The sequence below is a fragment of the Bufo gargarizans genome, chromosome 10 (genome assembly GCF_014858855.1).
Source record: "Bufo gargarizans isolate SCDJY-AF-19 chromosome 10, ASM1485885v1, whole genome shotgun sequence".
NCBI lineage: Eukaryota > Metazoa > Chordata > Amphibia > Anura > Bufonidae > Bufo > Bufo gargarizans.
The window spans coordinates 124,429,557-124,451,462 of record NC_058089.1 but is presented as its reverse complement, the minus strand read 5'-3'; the positions used below and the strand labels follow the sequence as shown (position 1 = coordinate 124,451,462).

Here is a 21,906-nt window from a genome sequence, read left to right as displayed (position 1 = left end):
TAAGATGTTTTAATGTATGCAAATGATCCTCTAGGAGCAATGGGGGTGTTGCCGTTACACCTGGAGGCTCTGCTCTCTCTGCAACTGCTGTGGCCTCTGCCTTTTCAATGACTAGGAGAAGTCAGAGCCAGGTGCGATGATGCTTTCACTGTGTGGCCCTGTCAAAATGCAGAGGGTGCAGAGAGAATGGGGCCTCTAGGAGTAATGGCAATGCCCCCATTGCACTTAGAGGCTCATTTGCATACATTTAAAACCTCATTTTTCTCAGTAATACAGGTACATATGAACATGGGACCAACACAGATGCCTTCAGCTGCACATGTAACAGGTCAGCCAGTGTCATAGGAATAAATCTGCCAACAGATGCCCTTCAGCATCTAGACAAAATGCAGATCATACATGGATCATGTTCGAGCCATTCAGAACCACCCAAGACAATTACGGGTACATATATAAAAACAGATTGCATTTTAAAAGATAAAACAGATTTGCTTGAACAATACACAACGTATATGGAATATATATTATACCTGAGCCCACTTATGACCGCTATCTGCTGCTACATACAATAAATCTGACACTTCATAGCTGACATACCCAATTCTGCTACGTGTAGCCCGCAGAAGACATCAACATTGAAGTCATTTAAAATTACAAAATATTAAAAACATATAGTAAAATATATTAGTTAAATTCATTCAGTGCTATTGTTAAAACAGACTATTAGTGAAGAATTGATAACCAGAGGTATATACATCACTATAATCACACCCTGTGGGGAACCTTAGCCTAGTATGCTGAAGTACACACTCATCCATGTTGGCTGGAAGATCAGTAGGATTCCTTCTGGAGAGGACTCTAACCTATTACCGCAGAGCTGCACATGGTGTTCATTCCACATGACCCAGTCCCACGATGCAGATAATAATAACCCTACAAAAGACAGAGTAGCAAAATATTTTCTGATTAAAGAATGTAAAAACGGAAATCTTATAATAAAAAGGCACGGCACTTGTTGGGAAACCCGAACTTGGATCCTCACTGAGGTAACGGCGCTGATGTATTTGTTCATCATAGAAGTCTCTGTCATAAGCCCAAAACTGAACCTACAGATGGCCACAGATGTTTCACCGTGTGTAACATCCCACAGTATGTCACTAAACTCTGTTTCCCTGCTACAACATGTCAGGTGTATATTTATTACCATCTTGTGTAATCTAACCTTGCATTTCCCTGTATATATTATATTCTATGCCTGTTTCATATATCATGCTGTAATTTCCCTGTACACCAGCAGGTGGCAGCAATATGTTCAGCAGACCATAGCCAGTTTAGCATATCTAGACTGGAATAGTACATTCCGGTCTAGTCTCCCCTGTGTGAGCAGAAGTGGGCTGTTCTCATGTCCTGTCTCATGAGGAGGAGAAGGAAGTTAGTTAGTGTACCAGCCACCCCTGCTGGGGGTAGGTTGTGTTGGTAGGAGCTCCCAGCTACAGGGATCCCAACCTAGGATCCAGCCTCGGCTGAGGCCAAGGATCACTCTTCCCAGCCTGAGCCATCTACCTCAGCTGGTGACAAGCAAGCAACCCTTCCAGAACTACAGATCTCCAGGAAGAATCATTCCCTGCGAGCAGTCCTGTGAGTACTTATCCAGAGTCCAGGAGAAGCCAAATTCCTTCTCAGCTAGTCAGGCCCACATCAAGCAGAGGACAGACAGAGCAGAAGATAAATACCTGCCAGATTCTCTAGGCATATGACAAGCAGCAGAATATATATAGCTTCCTGCCCATATTGCCAATACCTGCTGGGACCTAATGACTATTGCTGTACTCGTATGGATTTATGTTGCCATCATCAAGTAAAGACAAGCTGCATTATACTTCAAGTCTGGATCACATTCATTCCTCAATTACTCCTATTAACAACACTCAATTTATTGCAAGTGAGCCAGGATCCAGGAGTCCAGCCGTACCAAGGTAGGAGACAACGTTGACACTACAATACCTACTACACAGAGACATTATCCCCCTCTGGCATTCCTCACCTGGTACGTGAGCTATAACATCTTAAAAGGGCCCTGCTACAGTACCTGCACAAGCTGCAATTGGCGTCACGAACTACTCAGACTTTCATACACATATCCTGACCTACTGCATTGTACTAGTGTCCTGCTCATTGCACGTGTCTGCTGAGGGAACTGCTGCTCTAGGAGTTAAAAGGGTTTGTCCAATCTCACCATTTCCATGGCAAGATGGGCCAACATGCCGGCCATGGGGGCCAGAGCTCAGAAGACAGCCAAGAGTCGGTGTAACTTGCAGTCTCTCAGCCATTTTCGTCTCACTGGCCAGTGCTTAGTCCCTTCTCAGCCATGGAAATGGCAAGATGGGACAAACCCTCTAAGGTCAGACACACATGAGCGAGTTCAACGCGAGAAACTCGCTGCGTGCGACCCCGTTCAGTCCTCTGACAGGATCGCACAGCATTAAACTGATTTATAAGGCTGTGTCCCCCTGTGAGACCTGGGATCTACTGAACTAAACGGACATAATGCTGCCTGTGAACATGCCCCGATGTATGTTGTGTGAATTATGACCGAAATAGAAAACCTTGGCTCCACAGCTCAGTAAGCAGATGGATTACCTCCTCTCCCCAGTCTGTTCCCCAGCTGTTTTTGATCGCCCAGAAAGGCTTGCCGTCACCTATAGAGACATAAAGGTGAACTGTAATAAAGAGCACACTGTATCGATAGGAGAATAAAAGGCAGAAATTACCACTTACGATCTCCATAGCCCACTAAAAGAACAGCATGGTCGATCATCCAAGGGTTACAAAGTATGCGGAATGGATAGGATATGCCTTTACGATAAAACTGAAACAAGTAAGAGAACAGAAAAGCATCAGTAATGGGACCAGTAGTCGTTCTGGAGTGGAGAGCTGTATACTGGATTGTGGAGGACGCATCAATGTACAGAACGGCTTTTACTGTGTAGATGCTGAGAATGGAGGGGGTGGAGCGGTAATTTACTAATGGAGGGGCAAATAGGTCATCACAAATTGGCAGTATTTGCATACAGGAGTAGTACTGAAGATAAAGACTCCAGACCGGTGCGTTTTATTTTCAAGCTGTCCCATCTGTCTAAATATCTGTAAAGAATAAATCAAGACAACTGGACTTACTGTAGATTTCTTGAAAACGTTTCCCTCGTTCTTCCAACGAGCTTTCTCAATTCTGAATTGAAGAACGAGGGAAACGTTTTCAAGAAATCTACAGTAAGTCCAGTTGTCTTGATTTATTCTTTACAGATATACCATGACCTGGATGAAGGAGAACCTTCACAGACACCTGTCTGTCTAAGGCTACTTTCACACTAGCACTTCTATTGTCCGGTATTGAGATCCGTCATAGGATCTCAATACTGGAGAAATACGCTTCCATTTTGTCCCCATTCATGGTCAATGGGGAAAAAACGCAACTGAACTGCTCCAAAAAGCATGCCGGTCCATTACGATAAAACTGAAACCGCATGCTGCGGTTTGCTTTCCGTCCTAAGATGTGGAGCAAGATGGATCAGTCATGACCCACAATGCAAGTCAATGGGGACGGATCCGTTTAACTCTGACACAATAGAAAACGGATCCATCCCCCATTGACTTTCAATAGAGTTCATGACGGATCCGTTAAAGATAATATTACCGGATCCATTCATAACGGATGCAGATGGTTGTATTATCAGTAACGGAAGCATTTTTTGGTAAACCCTGCCGGATCCAGCAAAAACGCTAGTGTGAAAGTAGCTTTAAAGCGGCTCTGAAATCCACGGTCCAAACTGCTGAGCTTGCGCACAGAAACGAGGGGACTCCTCAGCCGAGTTCAGCAGTCCGGAACAATGTACAGCTGCGTAGCGTTGAATGGGGAGGGGGAGCAGGCTGAAGATAAAACACATAGCGATCTGGACTCCTTACCTGCAGTGCTACTCCTGTATTACTGCAAATAATACTCGGAAATTGTGGGGACAGATTTCCTTTAAGGCGTTTTCCAGGTTATAACATTGATGGCCTTTCCTTATACAGTGAACACTGAAATGTTTTAAGGGTCAATGTACTTAAACATACTTATATGATTAAAGAAGATCAACAGAAAAATATAAAAAAAATGTTCTGAAGTTAGCAAAGCTTAAAAACAGATCACTAAAAGGAATCTGTCTTCGAGAAACCCACTATTAAACCAGGCAAGCAGCCTTGTAGGGCCGGCTCAGATGAATGTAATCCATGGCTGCATTCTGGAGAAAAGGTACAATTAACTGATACGCAAATTAGCAATTAAGTGCACCAAGGGCGGTCCCAGGCCACTCTGTGCACCCTTGCTCCTCCTGTTTCCTGTCAGCCCCTCCCTCTTTCCAGATTGACAGGGCAATAGCAATTGCTAGTTCTCATACTGTGGAGGTGATCGCAGCATGTAGACACAGTGCATCACCTCTACCGAACGAGCAGCCAGTTGTCAGCTGCCTTAAGGGGTAACGGGGAAGATTGTGTAAATGTCATTACGCGTAGAGACCGGTTTACACGGTCCTAGGAGAAGCTGATTATTGGGAAGGAAGCATTTCTTTCTGACAACCAGCTGCTCTTTCAGTGTAGGGTAAACAGCTCCATTTCCATGCGGTGATCACCTCCACAGTATGAGAACGAGTGACGTCTACCGTGATGGCTCATCCTCATACAGCTGCATGGTTTCTGGGCAGACCGCTGGTTAGACAGCATGGTCTGCTGCCCAGAAACCATATATTACTAGTCTGCACAAGCGTCTGGCTCGTTTATCAGGCGATCGGCTGCACCTTTAGCCGGGCAGATTATCAGGAATGAGCACTCGTAGGAATGTTTGTCCCTGATAATCTGCCCGACAACGGGCCATGTAAACCCACCATTCGCCAGATGTTTTCTTCCCAGGTTTTTCTCCTGGATCAGATAGCCAAATCCGAGGATGAAGTGAATGTGACCATATAATGTGTTTTATGCAGAATCCCACTATTTCTATACTCATCGTCTCCTTTTTAGGAGCACAGTACTACTAGGAAAACAATAGTGACAGGAAAAAACTACACTACTAAACGACACTTTTTCACAAAAGAGATTTTCAGAACGAGGCCCATTAGATCTCCCCTCACCAACGTGGAAGCCCAAAAACACCTACGGGGTAACTATTCACTGATTGTACTACAAATCAATCCTGCAAAAAGTGGCTTCTCTTCTAGCAGAACGAAATGTGATGAATTCTCCCGCAAGACGAAGAGAAGTGCAAGGTTAGGGTCCATTTACACGTCCGTAGAATGGGTCCGGATCAGTTCAGCAATGTTGAGGAACAAATCCGGACCCATAAAAGGGTGAATAGCTTTTAAGCACTTAGGGGCACGTTTATTAAGACCAGCGTTTTAGACACCAGTTTTTAATAAAGGCCCAAAGTTATCCAGGCATCCAGACCAGTTCTAAATGTGAGACAGCTTCCGAGCTATCTTACATTTAGACCATTTTCTATGACTAGAAAACAGGTGTAGAAAATGTTGAACAAGACAGGCCTGCCGCCATTTGCACCTGAAATACGCCTAATTTAGGCGTATTTCAGATTTGTAAATGGCCCCCTTAGTGCTGCAGACAGTTCCGGCCTTTAGGACACAGTGATTCTTTTTGCTTTTCATGTGAGGGCTTGTTTTTTTTGCAGGATGACAGTTTTTATTGATAGAATTTTGTGGTACATACAACTTTATCACTTTTCATTTTTGGAGGTGGGCTAAATGAAAAAAAAAAATCTTATCCAAGTTGGAACTTGGGCTACTACCAAATGCACAGTGTGCATCAGGTAGTCTGGGAAGTGGTGGGACCCTCCTGGATGACAGAAAAGGAGACAGGGAATTTGAGGATTTGCAGCTAAAATGATGAAAAGGAGGTCAACATATAAGTGCTCCCCAGTTAAAGGGGTTGTCCGGGATTTTACTATTGATGACCTATCCTCAGGATAAGTCATCAATATCAGATCATCGGGGGTCCGACACCCAGCACCCCTGCCAATCAGCTGTATGAGGAGACTAACACACATGCAGTCTCCCTTCTCTCTTCCTGTCCACTGTTGCTGTCTATGGTCTTTGCCATAGACAGTAGCAGTGAACAGGAAGAGAGACAAAGGATTGCACGCAAGCACTGCGTGAGCCGTCTCCTCATACAGCTGGTCAGCAGTGGTGTCAGCCCCCCGCCAATCTGATATTAATGACCTATCTTGAGGGTAGGTCATCAATAGTAAAAGCCCGGACAACCCCTTTAATGTGAATTCTTTTTCTTGAACCTGAGGTTCACTTTAAGGTCTTGCCACAGCAGTGGGATTCAGTTCAGGACTTTGATTTGGCCACTCCAAACCCTTAATTTTGTTTCTTTTGAGCCAGACGTCAACTTGCTTGTCCATGATCATGACCATGGATACCATTTTTGTCCAGAGTCTTTCTTTCTGTGTACAGAATTGTGTACAATGACCTTAAATAAGGCAAGTGAGGCCTGCAGTTCTTCTGATGTTCATCTGGGTTCTTTTGTGACCTTCTAGAGTCAATGTGCTCTCTGTGAAATTCTGCTGCGGTGGCCAATCATGGCAAGGTTCACCACGGTCCTAAGTTTTCTTTATGTGGATAATGGCTTTCATTGTGGTTTCCTGGAATCCCAGTGCCTTATCATTGACTCCGTAACCCTTTCCAGACTAGTAGAGTTCAATGATTTTGTTTTGCATCTGTATTTTAATCTCTTGAAATGGAACTGAATTGCACTCTTGGTGAAATTTTGGTAGGCCTGGGAAGGTTCTATTTGTAGATAATGGCTCTCACTGTGGTGTGCTGGAGTCACAGCAGATTTTTATGTTTCACATCTTTCTCTGAATCTCTTTAGAACGGGGCATCAAGTGCTGCTGTTTGAGACCTTCCAGCCTGTTTCACATTACCAGACAGGTTCTTTTAACATAATCTCAATCTCTTTAGAACGGGGCATCAAGTGCTGCTGTTTGAGACCTTCCAGCCTGTTTCACATTACCAGACAGGTTCTTTTAACATAATCTCAATGCCTGCCCCCGGGACTCTGCGCCTGGGATATTTACTGGAGGCTCTGCCAATTCCCAGCATCCTTTCAATATATGAATTAGAGCTCATTCAGATGACTGTATGTTCTTTTGCTGTCCGCAAAAAAATAAATAAAATGATTGCATTCCGCATTTTTACGGACCCATAGACTTCAATGGGACAAATTGCAGATCATATGTGGAAAGCAAAATACGGCCATCTGAATGAGCCCCTATAATTGGCGTATTGTGTAACCTCATATTTACTGCTGAGGAACTGTAAATGTGATTATAGTTTTCACTGAACTAATCATCAAGCTCCAGCCGATTGACTCAACCAGAAAACTTTATTTTCTATGTTAAAGAAGCATAAACTGAAAGATGTAGGAGCCAAGGCAATAATACAAAAAAAAATGCATTCGGAGGGTCTTACCTGCATTGCAAAAGCATTGAGAGCTATGGATATCGGCCCATTTTGTGCCAACCAGGCTGCAATCTCTGAGAAGAAATGACACCATGACATAAAAGAATACTTATTGCAGGATAAGCTGTGTGTACATGAGATATAGCCCTAAATATGCCCATTAGATGACGTATATGGAACTTTCACCAGTTCCCCCCTCTGCAGGCTCCATCTCTTACTCAGTTGACTCTGAGCTGGTGATTGGAGACTAGATGTAATGATGTCTCCCATACACTGCACACATAGATCTATCTCTCTGCAGCACATCCTCAGAAGCGGCATGGAGGATATTATACAGCAGTAATGAGCCGTACTGCTGTGAATCTAGTACAGGGAAGAGACAGTAGAAGCTGATGTGCGTCTCTTGTTTTCTGCAACTGCTACCTCCCCATCTCTATAGACTTCTATGGGCAGCAAATGTTACCTGATTTCTGAATGTATGGACTTTCGTGTCTGGATTTTATTAGTGGATTGCAAATGAGTGATCAGTGCGGAAGGCAAGGTGAAGAAAGAGGAGTCTGATAAGTAAAGAATAATTTTTTTGTAATAAAATATATTACAAAGTTTCTTATCTTTGCTTATACTATTGATTTCTGAAAATAAATGATATCTTTTAAAGGGCTTAACCCAAGAAAAGTGTTTTTATGCAATGGATAGGGCATTTCAATTGAAGTATTATATACCATTTTGCCATGTATTAGTGGAATTGCTGGAGCTGTGTATGGAGGACTATTTTCTATGCAGGAGAGGAAGAGGTTAACGAGAGCTGACTGCAATGCACTCCTGGGAGATACATGTACCTGACGGTCACATGGGGTGACAGCTGCTGCCCTCCCACAAAAACTGAATAGACAAGACTTCAGAAAGGAGAGTAAGGCTTCTTTCACACGGTCAGTATTTTGCATCAGTATTTGTGAGCCAGAACCAGAAGTGGAATCTACAGAGAAGAGGTATAATAGAAATATTTGTGCCTCTTTTGTGTTTTGGACCGACACCTGGTTTTGGCTTACAAACAACGATGCAAAAATACTGACCAAATACTGACCGTGTGAAAGAGGCCTAAGGGGGAAGTTACACTACAGTTTTTTGTACTAATGTAGTTACAGCTATTGACTTCCAGGCTACTTTTGACCAATGCGTATGTAAGGCGATTATATGACACTTTTACTAATATAGCCTTTGTTGATGTTCTGTGCCGTTTGCTATACTTCATAAGTCATGTCCCCTTGTTGGGCAAATCGTCACAGAAGTCCTGTCCATAAGAGGCAAGCAAAAATAACTCCAGACACATCACTCAACCTTCTCGGCTCAAATTCAACATATATGCCCTCTACACTTGCACTTTTGAGAGTTTAGTGCAGGTGTGGTTTATTTTAATGGTGGAGACTGACCGATTTGCCTGGTCACATGATCCTCCATCAGCAGCCATTTTATGGACAGGACTCCTGTGTGGACAGCACAAAAGACCCAGCCAACAAGGGAGAATACCTTATGAAATATAGAAAATGCCACAGGCTTTATTAGTAAGTGCCATATAATCATCTTACAAACACATTGGTCATCAGTAGCCAGAAAGTGGCCAACCCCTTTAAAATAATCCTGTGCAGTACTCTGCATATTGCTACTTTTTAATTCCTGGTATAAGCCCTTTAAGTAAGAGTCGTTTTCTGTGAAGGAGGATCTGGGTTCTGTAAACAGACTTCCACCTTCTCATCAATAATACTCAGGTCTTAGCTATTAGAATGTCTATTTCCAACCCAGGAGCACGAGGCACCTTCTACTTACGGGTCTCATCTTTTGGGATCTCCACGGAGCTGTTGATATAAGCAGAGACCTTGTTGGTGGAGAAGCTGCACTGTTCCTTGTGGCCCAGGTAGCTGTAGTCTTGTTCTGACTCAAGCCCTCCTACATAATACAAAGGAATATACTGTGAGAGGGCGGCCATGGAATACCGAGATGTAAACCCCCAGACAATACTGAAATGACACAGTTATGGTGGTTGAAAACCCAGTTATATTCAGACAACGGTTTTTCCAGCTGGATTTTAGGTGCATATTTGCCATAAAATCCGCAATGCATGGTTCTCAATGGGAATCCGCATTGCTGTTTGTTTAGATGCAAATTTTTTCTGCGCAGATTTCTTCTTGATGAGGTTTCTGAGGGGGATGTGGAGGGTTAGCCACATGTGGTTTTTTTTCCATTGAATGGGCCAAATCCATGTCCGGACCCACAGCACTTCAAACTGCAAATCTGCAGACGGGCTTCTGTCGCAGATTCCATGTCGGATTTTTCCAAACGACATAATATTCTTGCAAATATACACTATCGTTCCTGTTCTCTGCTGGAAACCGGAATTATCCATGGATCAACATTCTACATTCATAACCTTGTATATCTGCTGTTACAAGGAAGATTTTGCTATATTAACACTTGGGAAACCAATGTGTGTGTTCGATAGCTAATTACTGTGTCGTGTGATTTGGGTTTTCAATGTCATGCCATACTGTTAAGACCCGAAACAGGTAGGCGACTCAATGTGTCCATGATGTTCCCGGTTTGGTTTTCAGGACCCACAATAAAGTCCCCATGGTCTTTTCACCGGATGCTGGACTTTGCTGCTGTAGTTTCTTAGATGGCGTCACTTTTATGGAGTTTCTACTCTAGGGGTGCATCAGGGAGGCTTTGGTTTTCAGGACCCACAATAAAGTCTCCATGGTCTTTTCACCGGATGCACCCCTAGAGTGCATCCGGTGAGCAATGTAGTGGGACTGGGGGAGGAATGGATGGTTGCAGCTGTGCTTTCCTACATTCTCTGTGCATCCGGGACGGTGTAGCAGGCGAGCTGTATAAATACTTTTCTGAGAAGTCAATCTTTAATATGATGTAGGGATAGGAATATTAACATTTTTGTAATATACTTTATTAGTAAAATAGATTTCTTTTCACTAGAAAACAAGGAGAGCCCATCTTCAGTCTTTAGCATTCTACTGAGCGCTGAAGACGCCGGGGTGTAACCTACAGAGGTTTCCAGCCTGTCTCCTGTCACTACCCCAGTCCCTGCCTCGCTATATGGGCCCTATCTCTACTGTGTCCTTGTCTGACGTGCGACCAGCACTAACTGCTGGCAGCTCCGAAGTTTAGGTCTCTCTCCCTTGTGCTTCTCTGTTAGCAAGTGCGGGGAAGAGGGGGGCTTCCAGCCTTCAGCGATGAGAGTAGGTGTACAGTAACGTAGCACATCTACTGTCAGTGCAGAATGCTGCAGTCCCGCTCCACTCCCTACCTTCCCAGGAGCACGGGCGCAGCGTTCTACGCCGACAGTAAGCGTGCTATGTTTCTATATACTTACCAAAAGGCAGCATTCATAGCAACGCTGTTTACTTCCACTCTCCTGCTCTGTTCTAGGAGCAGATGATTTGAATGGCGCCAAATGAAATCCACTGAATATTACGGGTTCCATTCTGGAGCACAGAACTTGAGCAGACAAAAAGCCCTGCATGGAGGACTTTTGTCTCATCTCCGGTATTTTAAAAGGAATTTGCAAAAGGCCCAAATGGAGCCTCTGGCGCAGATGTGAACTGTCCTTAGATGGCTGGCTGGTCAAGATTAGATAATTACCAATTTCAGTGGGACCAACAGGCCAGCGAATGTGTAGGTGGGCCTCCAGACTCTCCCTATCGCACATGTCAGGGGAGGACATTTGAATTTCAACTTGATCCTTTTGCAAAGCCACTGCTAGGGGTGTCTGATCACAGCCTGTATCCCTCTCCCCATTATATATGATGCTCGGCCTAGCCTAACAAGTATGTGTATGGGGTCGTCGGGAGAGATAGCTGTCCCACCAACACATTTAGCCGACAGCTAATAAGTATGACCAGCCCAACATACAGGACCAAGAACTGTTCATGCTGCTCCCAAAATATTGGACCTGGAAAGTGGAGCCTAATATCATTTAAAAGCTTATTGCAGCCATGTCAAGCATGAGAAGTTCTGAAGAATTTGTCATAACATCAGACCACGTCTGTAAGATTCAAATTAGTGAGGGTTTGAACAAGTCTGGCGTTAGGACAGATAGCCTTTATAGAGATCAATATGTGTCCTGCCCACTCAAGGATTACCGTGATATGTGACATGGGCACCTACCCAGCTTCTCAATAGCTTCATATGCATTTGATGGGAGACCTCCTCCACAGGCCATATCCACACCATCACAATCCACCAGCTCTGAAAGAAAGAACGCATAGGATTTGCAGTCAGTGGCATTACAAGTATCCGGTAATGGATTGTACAACCCAACTACAGAAATGATGACAAGGTCTGGTCGCTCTGGTTTTAGTCACGGTTACTGCTCCAGTGATCTGAAGGTAAGCTCGTGGATCTATTATGACGGATTGGGAACCATGTTCCATGAAAGCAAAAATATCACGGAGTCTGCATAATTCACTGCACGTTACCACGAAAGCTACTTATGTGAAATCAGTTTAAAGAAAGAAAAAAATAAATAAGAAAACAGAGGGCGGCTCCTTTTCACACCTGTGTTCGGTGCAGATCCGTCTTGTATCTGCACAGACGGATCCGCACCGATAATGCAAACGCTTGTATCCATTCAGAACACATCCGTTTGCATAATCCGTCATGACTTACATTGAAAGTCAATGGGGGACGAATCCATTTTCAATTGCACCATATTGTGTCAGTAAAAACTGATCCGTCCCCATTGACTTACATTGTAAGTCAGGACGGATCCGTTTTGGTGTCCGCCTGACGATGCAGAGCCAAACGCTGCAAGCTACATTTTAGTGTCCACCTCAAAAGCGGAACACAGACCAAACGCAGCCAAATTGATGCATTCTGAACGGATCCTTATCCATTCAGGATGCATTGGGGCGGAACTGATCCGTTTTGGGCCGCGTGTGAGAGCCCTGAAACGGATCTCACAAGCGGACCCAGAAACGCCAGTGTAAAAGTAGCCTCATGCGTCACGTCTCTTCCTCCAATCTTAAAGGGTTATTTCCGCCTCAGCCTTTCACTGCTATGGGAGCTACAGTATCAGCATAGAACAGCCCAGTTTCCATAACTCCGGATGGGGCCCTGTCAGCTCTGTAGTTTGTGGTCCTTACTAACTGCTGAATATACAAAGGGCAGATGTACTAATGTGGTCTTAGACCGTATAGACTTAGAACAGACAATCTATGTGCCAGGTTTATCACAGTGGCTGATGGTGGATGATACATTTGGTGCTCCTTTACACCACCTAATAGTGTCACAATCTTTGCGCAATTTCGGTGCACATTATTGAATCTTAGGTCACACCCCTTTCCATCAGACCATACTATTAGGTAAAAAGATGACTGAGGCAAAAAGGTTGCCCAAAACACTAAAAGATTCTGGCTATACATGAGCAAATCTATTCTAAAATAATCAAAATCGACTCGAATTTTCCCAAAATTTAGGTCAAATCCGAATCAGGCAAATTTCAAAATGGTATCAGCAGTTTCTTTATAAAGAGCCTGTTTCCTACTACCTGCAGCCATCCGCTTACCATAGCCATATACAGTGGACATAAAAAGTCTACACACCCCTGTTAAAATGTCAGGTTTCTGTGCTGTAAAAATAAATAAAAAAATGATCTTTAATGTGACCTATAAACTGTACAACTGAAATCTTTTAGGTGGCGGGAAGAAAACAAAAAAACTAAAATAATGTGGTTGCATAAGTGTGCACACCCTCTTATAACTGGGGATGTAGCTGTGTTCAGAATTAAGCAATCACATTCAAAATCCTGTTAAATAGGAGTCAGCATACACCTGCCATCATTTAAAGTGCCTCTGATAAACCCCAAATACAGTTCAGCTCCTCTAGTTGGTCTTTGCTGAAATTCTCTTAGTCGCATCCCACAGCAAAAGCCATGGTCCACAGAGAGCTTCCAAAGCATCAGAGGGATATCATTGTTAAAAGGTATCAGTCAGGAGAAGGATACAAAAGAATTTCCAAGGCATTAGATATACCATGGAACACAGTGAAGACATCATCAAGTGGAGAAAATATGGCACAACAGTGACATTACCAAGAACTGGACGTCCCTCCAAAATTTATGAAAATACTAGAAGAAAACTGGTCCGGGAGGCTACCAAGAGGCCTACAGCAACATTAAAGGAGCTGCAGGAATATCTGGCAAGTACTGTCTGTGTGGTACATGTGACAACAATCTCCCGTATTCTCTATGGGGTAGAGTGGCAAGACGAAAGCCTTTTCTTGCAAAGAAAAACATCCAAGCCAGGCTACATTTTGCGAAAAAACATCTGAAGTCTCCCAAAAGCATGTGGGAAAAGGTGTTATGGTCTGATGAAACCAAGGTTGAACTTTTTGGCCATAATTCCAAAAGATATGTTTGGCCCAAAAACAACACCGCACATCACCAAAAGAACACCATACCCACATTGAAGCATGGTGGTGGCAGCATCATATTTTGGGGCAGGAACTGGGGCCTTAGTTAAGCTAGAGAGAATTATGAACAGTTACGAATAATATTGGCACAAAACCTTCAGGCTTCTGCTAGAAAGCTGAACATGAAGAGGAACTTCATCTTTCAGCATGACAACGACCCAAAGCATACATCCAAATCAGCAAAGGAATAGCTTCACCAGAAGAAGATTCAAGTTTTGGAATGGCCCAGCCAGAGCCCAGACCTGAATCCGATTGAAAGTCTGTGGGGTGATCGGAAGAGGGCTGTGCACAGGAGATGCCTTTGCAATCTGACAGATTTGGAGTGTTTTTGCAAAGAAGAGTGGGCAAATCTTGCCAAGTCAAAAAGACCGAGTGCTGTAATAAAATCAAAAGGTGCTTTAACAAAGCATTAGTTTAAGGGTGTGCACACTTATGCAACCATATTATTTTATTTTTCTATTTTTTCGCCCTCTACCTAAAGATTTCAGTTTGTTTTTCAATTGAGTTGTACAGTTTATAGGTCACATTAAAAGGTGGAAAAAGTTCTGAAATGATTTATCTTTGTCTCATATTTTTTTACATCACAGAAACCTGACATTTTAACAGGGGTGTGTAGACTTTTTATATCCACTGTATATTGCAGTCTCTTTAAGGTTACTAATGCTGTCTTGGCGCTAAAGAGCTTCAAATAATTTGCGTAGAGTCCTAGGAGACCTCAGGGTGTCACACACAACTTTTAAGGGCAATTAGAGCACTTTTGATTAGGGTCAAATGTATTTGAACTTGAATCAAATCTCCTGACAGATTCAGCTACATTGAATGTCAAGGACTTCGCTCATCACTAATTCCATTAGTTAATCTCCTCTGTGTCTTACAATATTTAAAATGCTGTCTCTCACAGGTAATCTGTTCCGATCACTGAGGCACATCCCAGTGACACCGATCTGTTGACCACACATGACTGGTGGCTTTAATATGTCCTCTGCATTCATTTTATTTTAAAGGGTCACTGAGTTTTCACAAAACTCATAGCGACAGTGGGACTGAGTGCGGAGACCCCCACCGATCTCTAGAAGAAGGAGAGAGAAGCACTCACACAGCAGCGTCTTTCTTCTCGCTGCAGAAGAGGAAGAGAGATGGACTCGCTAGAAAGTCTATGAGCCCCTTATGCTTCCGTCTTCAGCAGCGACCAGAGAGAGCGAGTTATGCGTGTGCTTCTCTCTCCTTGTTCTAGTCTCAGTACTCAGGCCACCACTGGTCAAAGCATATCAAAAGTTTTGCGAAAGCTCAGTGACCCTTTAATAAACAGGCAGTAAAAATAATGTAGTATACTATTGCAGTCTATGGTATAAGCATTGGACAATAGCATACTCAAGTCCCCTAAGGGGACTACAAATTAAAGGGAGCAAAAAAAAAGTGGAGGTCATATATTTTAATAGGTTGGAGTCCAGGTGCTATGAGGGGGCAGAATCATTCCGTTTAGAGCTGCAACCCCCTCCCCCTGTTTTTTCAGACAGTAGTCTACTGGCTACAGAAAGTATATAGCCCAAACATCGCTGAACCCCACCTCTTGGAGAGGAAAATTCATAAAAGGCAAAGTGTTAAATACTTCCACCCCTTCATTCTAGCAATTTGTGTGGATTTCAGCACAGACCCTACTGATTAAAACGTTTGACATGTCTCTATGACTTGCCAGAAGTTGAAATAAAAAGATGTGTACACTCTAAATGCTAAGGGAACATTTGTGCCATTGATTTCACTCTTACAGTACCTTGCTCAGAGAGGGAGATGAGTGACCCCTTCTTCAAAAACCACTGCCCCTCAATATTTCCAGTTACGGAGAATGCCCAGCATGAGCCACACATGCCCTGTACAGGAAGAAGACAGACACTGGTAGCCATACAGTAACATAGGACGATGCAGAGAAGTAATAAAGAACTCACAGGGACATGATTTCCCCTTTCTTCTGCATGTGCTCTATAGTTGATGCAACGCGAGAACGTTAAGAACTGATTGCAAGACAACTGTCCAAACAGCAAAGCTGTGCAAGTCCTTACACAACGCGGTTTATGTAACGGTTGTGAAAGGAATAAAGAAGCAAAACAAAGAAAATGTCTAAAACTGACCTAATGCCCAACCTTTGTCAAGATATAAGAATCGATGTGTCAGAAATGTGGGAACTACCTGGTTCTTCACTTCGGTTACCGCTCCATGTTCTCTCCAATCCCACTGTGCAGGAGGCGGATCGGTTGGCGCCAGAGCCATCTTCATAGGACGAGAAGGCTGGCTAGACAGCAATGGATTCAGATACAGAGTCCTGAACTCTTCCTCTAAAAGTTATAGACAGTTCATGTGAGTAACACAGGTTATGGATTCAGGTCCTACCAGACCAGCCGCTCTGCTTATTTCAGGGGCTGCCCTGTTCTTGGGATTGGTTGTGATTCTATTTACATTACTCCTCCCCGGCCTCTTCCTTGGCCCGCCCTGCAAGTCCCTTGTGTCATACACAGGACCGGCCGATATACTGTGCGTGCGCAGTGCACCGCCGGCGCGAGCATGCGCACTGTGATGCCCACTGTGGGCACGGCATCGCTACATGTAGTGCGCATGCACCGGCCTCCACTCCACCTGTTTGCTTCTGGTCCGCCCTCTAGTCACTGGTTTCATTCCTGTGCTGGCGCATGCGCACTACATGTAGCAATGCCGTGCCCACAATTGGCATCACAGTGCGCATGCTCGCGCCGGCGGTGCACTGCGCACGCACGGTATATCGGCCAGTCCTGTGTATGACACAAGGGACTCGCAGGGCGGGCCAAGGAACAGGCCGGGGAGGAGTAATGTAAAAAGAAGGCAGAGCAGCCTGGGCACCTACACAGCGAATGCCGCCCCTGGGCACTTGCAAGGGCTCATTTGCATATGGATTAAAATGCGTTTTTCCTGCTGGTGAAACTCAAAAGAAAATTACAAAGGTACCATTTGAATCATGGATAGGTGTGCTAGAGAGCCATGTAAGTGGTGTACAATGTCATATTTTGGTGACAGACTCCCTTTAAGTTATCCACTATCCACAGAATAGGGTTAAACTAGCTGATCACTTTGGTTCAACCACTGGGACCCCCACCGATCACAACAGGGGTCCCCTTCCCCCGTTCTGATGAAGCAGCAGGTCGTGCATGCACACCGACGGTCCATTCATTGTCTATAGGAGCGCCGGAGGTAACAGCTGTACTCACTATTTCTGGCGCTCCTCTAGAAAATGAATGGAGCGGCCGTGTGCATGCACGACCTGCTGCTCCATCAGAATGGGACCTTTGTTCTTCTGATTGGTCGGGGTCCCAGCAGTGATTAGCTAGTTATGTCCTATCCTGTGGATAGGGGATACATTGAAGACTTGGCACTAAGCCTTTAAAATGTTCCTGTTATTTGGAAAAACATAGAAACATATCAAAGATTTGAATCGGTGGAGGGTCTGAGAGCTGAGAAGCCCACCAATCACTACAATGACGAGAGACAAGCGCTCATGTAGACCGCTTTCTCTTGACTGCAGGAGATGGTCTACTCTTGACTAGGTCTCCTGCAGTGAGGAGACAGCTCTATAACGCGAGTGCTTCTCTCTTCTCATTCTCGTGACTGGTGGTCTAAGCACTCAGGCCCCCATTGATCAAACCCTTTGACACGTCAAACGTTTTTTCAAAGTATAGGGACAGTTTAACTAACATCACTACTGGCGGGGTATTGCAGCATTTCCTATTTTCTCTGTAGTCTACTGTCTTCTCCTCCAGAGGGTATCCAGTTCCTACCTGTGAGGTCACTGAATTTAGTGACACCATATTCAGCAGTTCCCTGGTCCTTTTCCTGAATCTCCTTTGCTTTTTTGAAATTTTGAGAAAATATCTGTAGCCTCATCAAAGCCTCTAAAAAAACAAGATTAGAAATGTGAAGAAATCAAATTATAGCAATGGATCCGGAAACATGACAAACGAATCCAAGATGCCGGGGTGCTCACCTTCATCATCTTTGTATTTCTTATTGTAGGTTGTCACAAAGTCCTTGAATAAAGATAACGTTTCCAGCAGCTCGTCCTAAAACAGGAATCACCAATGTAAAGTCCACCACAGAGAGATATCAGGGTAGGGAACATGGGTATGTTGGACTGTACCTCTGGTTTCATGGAATCCACGTCCTGGTCAGAGGAGGGTTCAGCGCTAACACCTACAGAAGGAGAGTCATGAGATTACACAGGAGAGGACACTGATTGCACATGTGGACATGGAGATCTACAGACCTTCTTCAGAACATGTATGCTCCAGCACTTTAGTCTCATTCACCCATGGAAACACCAACATGGAATATCTGCACTGTATTTCCTAGAAAACAAACCATTCAGTTCATCAACCCCCAGTAAAGAGCCGGACACCTGAAGAGTGAAGACCCCATTACTCTCCATATAAAACCAGTAACTAGAAGCTGCTGAAAACCGCACATCCTATTACATTCCTATTAAATGGAAAACAAGCTTTGTTTAGATCAAGTTTTTATGTTAAAATTATTTTTGGTGACCGTTTCATTAAATTTTCCATGTCATTATAGAAAAAAAAATTGACATTTTGCAGTTTTTATTCTGGCCACTCAGCCGTACCAAAGGGTGACACTTATGGGGTTATTTATCAAACTGGTGTAAAGTAGAACTGGCTTAGTTGTCCGTAGCAGCCAATCAGATTCCACAGCTCCTTTGGAAAATGAAAGATGGAATCTGATTGGCTGCTAGGTGCAACTAAGCCAGTTCTACTTTACACCAGTTTTAATAGATCTTCCCTTTAGTGTTCTGTAGAGATCTCTTTTCAGTAGTCATCCCATTATCACCACAGGCAGAATTACAATGACAGATAACACTTATATTATAGATCTGGAGGCAGATAACATAGGATCCACTACTGACAATAGGTGACGGTGACAGATCATCTCCTCCCTGCACAATGACCTCTACATAGGTCACAGAGCATGCCTACAACACTCTCCCACAGATGTCTATCAGCCATATCCAGGCTACAGGTTTCTATGGTTCAGGTGGATGCTGTAAGACTAATCTAAAACTCAATATTAATCTACAATCAGATATTAAAATCAGATTTAAAAAAAGAATATGTATTTGGTTTTAATTATTAAAAATATAGATGACACTCCCTTTAAAGTGTGTCGCCAATATTACTCCCCCCCCCCCCCCCCTCCAATATTCAGGGCATGGGGAGATGCAACTGCATGCTGGGTAGTACAACTCCTGGCGATACTGTGCTCGGATCCTATTCAGATTCATAAGCGCCCACACAACACTGGGTATGGTATGCCAAGGCTGCTGCACCACCCAGCATGTGAGCCCGATATTACAGTATAACATTGGGGGGACACGGTGAGCCTCCAGGGACCCACACGCCTCCATGTTTGTTCATGTCCTTAAAGGGGTTGTCCGGGTTCAGAGCAGACCCCGGACATACCCATAATTTCACCCAGACAGCCCCCCTGTTGTTAGCATTAGAGCATTTCATGCTCCGATGCTCTCCCTTGCCCTGTGCTGGATCGTGCAGGGCAAGGGCTCTTATTTACAATGCCACACTGCCGGGAGGAGGCTTCGGCCCAGCAGTGTGTTCGGTGACGTCACCAGCTCTGATGGGCAGGCTTTAGCGCTGCCCTAGCCGTTTTACAGGCTAGGGCAGCTGTAAAGCCCGTCCATCAGTGCCAGTGACGTCACAGGGCTCACTGCTGGGCAGAAGCCTCCGCCCAGCAGCCCCATGGAGAGCCCGGTTCATCACTGGAACTTAAAAAATGCCTTTGCCCTGTGTGATTTAGCGCAGGGCAAAGGAGAGCATTGGAGCATGAACTGCTCCGATGCTCAAGTCGGGGGGGCTGCCGGGGTGAAAATGGGGATATGTCCGGGTTCAGCTCTAAACCTCGACAACCCCTTTAACATGAGTAAGGCTTACTTCACACCTGTGTTGACTGCTCCTCAGTCAATAATTTCGGCAGATTTGTTGGGAAGAATAGTAATGCATGGATCTTCTCATCAAAACAGAACCCGACAGGCCCCTTTATATAAAAAAGGTATCGGTGGTATATCACCGATCCAGCACTGACACCACAAGGCAGATAGGAAGTCCCTTCTGGGACAATTGTTTGATGAAATGAATGTAAGAGCACAAAATACTGGGGGTAAATGATCAGAACTAAATAGGCGCACCCCTAGCTGTCAGTATTAAAGGGGAAAACGTGCAGGGGCATCCATTTTTCTCCGTACTGTGTAAAAGGATCTGCACCCATACCCAGAGTACCAGCAGGCGATCGCTGAACACTGACTCTTATCGCAGTCGGCATGTTCAGACGCCACCTGATGTTTGCAGTCCCTCCCAGAGACTGAAAAAAGTCCACATTCCACAAGTCACCAGACCATCAGCTGACACGAGTGGTGAGGATGAGCCCAGGATCAGGCGTGACCAGTTATGCTGCACTGTCACTCCCAGCCTTTGCTTTATGTAAGCAGCCGACGGGCGGCCAGATCTCGTGACTTACCATCAGTGACGCCAAGCTGTGGAGACTACAATTATCCAGGACCTCCTCGTCTTCCTTCTTACACAATGTACGTCCCAGGAAGACAGTGAAATCGTACCTTATACCTGACACCAACTGCAAAACACAACAAGAAGATGGTCTCAGATAGAAGTAATATCGCACTATATAATACCGTATATAACACTAGCAGAAGTCAGGAGCATTCACCACCGCCTCGTACACTGCATGTACTGGTATTAGAGGGGCAGCTGATCCCCAAACTGAACCCACAGCGCTTCTTAAAGGAATTAGAGGGGCAGCTTATCCCCTATCCACAGGATAGAGGACTATAGAAGGGTGGGGGTCCTACCCCATTATATGAAAATGAGTCCTTCGGATGTCAGTGGTATCCGTTATGCGACAGATCATGAGAACGTGGGTCCCGTACCCCGTGGAATCCCCTGAAATGGACAGAGCGGCTAGTTGGAAATGCACATCGCCGTTCCATTCATTTCTATGGAGATAGCCGAGCACTGTAACGGGCGCTCCCATAGAAATCAATAGAGCAGTGGCACAAATTTCTAACCAGCTGCTCTGTCGGTTTCAGGGAAGGTACGGGGACCCATTCACATGACTGGGGGGGCACCAGCTGTAGGGCCCCCACCGAAGTAATATCCTCTAGCCTGTGGTTAGGGGCTAACTTTCTCTAACCAGAGCACCCCTTTAATATCTGGGGTGGGGTTCCTTCCACTGTGCAGGGAAGAAGAGACCGGACGGATCCGGCATACCGGACACCACTGGGGGATGCAACCGGCTTCTCGTACAGACTACGGCTGCAGCAATGTTCGGTTCAGGACTTTTGCAGATGAAATCCATGTTTAGGCTCCGTTCACACCAGCGTCTATTGCAGAAGCCATGACAGTGTGACAGAGCCATGGGTGACACTCCGGTACAGCATGCCCCTTCTCTATAGTAAGCGTGCATGCTGGGAGTTGTAGTGCCGGCTGATCACCTGTCTGCGGAGGTCGCGGAGGCGCAGTGCCCGGTACACGTCCTCCCGGCCGCTCACGCGGTTGTACTCCCGCTCCGCCAGTCTCAGCACCGTCTTCATCTCGGTGTCCTCGGGGTCTTCCTGCAGCCACCGCACCGGGGGGAGCCCGCTCACCAGCCCCAGCAGCAGGAGCAGCAGCCAGCAGCCGCCCGCAGCCATCGTCACACAGATCCGCCGCCGGCAACTGTGCACAGAGGATGTAAACAGCGGTCATGTGACAGCGTCATGTGACCTACTTGTGGGCGTAGACGTGCTATACATGGGGCTGGCGGTACAGCAGGGTACAGCGTGTGCGGCTCAATAAAATACAAATGCGATTCTACG

General features: G+C 45.0%; 1 protein-coding gene across 1 annotated transcript; it reads right to left on the bottom strand.

Annotated features, from left to right (window-relative positions):
• Positions 1 to 504: 504 nt before the first annotated feature.
• CTSF (cathepsin F) lies at positions 505 to 21,793 on the bottom strand. Its single transcript, XM_044270845.1, has 14 exons — positions 21,544 to 21,793; positions 20,553 to 20,666; positions 18,277 to 18,358; positions 18,151 to 18,203; positions 17,998 to 18,073; positions 17,792 to 17,905; positions 16,176 to 16,321; positions 15,763 to 15,859; positions 11,688 to 11,768; positions 9,333 to 9,452; positions 7,518 to 7,582; positions 2,779 to 2,869; positions 2,641 to 2,699; positions 505 to 933 (listed from the first exon to the last, which is right to left on the bottom strand). Exons 1-14 carry the CDS (start codon positions 21,739 to 21,741, stop codon positions 859 to 861), a joined length of 1,371 nt encoding a protein of 456 aa, XP_044126780.1. The 5' UTR covers positions 21,742 to 21,793; the 3' UTR covers positions 505 to 858.
• Positions 21,794 to 21,906: the final 113 nt, after the last annotated feature.

Bases quoted from the DNA above. Each gene is read 5' to 3' on its own strand.
- CTSF (XM_044270845.1), bottom strand. From the start codon at position 21,741: ATGGCTGCGGGCGGCTGCTGGCTGCTGCTCCTGCTGCTGGGGCTGGTG. The intron at 15,860-16,175 runs GTAGTTCCCACA...CTTCCTGTACAG, and splicing joins TAACCGAAGTGAAGAACCAG to GGCATGTGTGGCTCATGCTG. The intron at 11,769-15,762 runs GTACTGTAAGAG...TCTTTCTTTCAG, and splicing joins CATCTCCCTCTCTGAGCAAG to AGCTGGTGGATTGTGATGGT.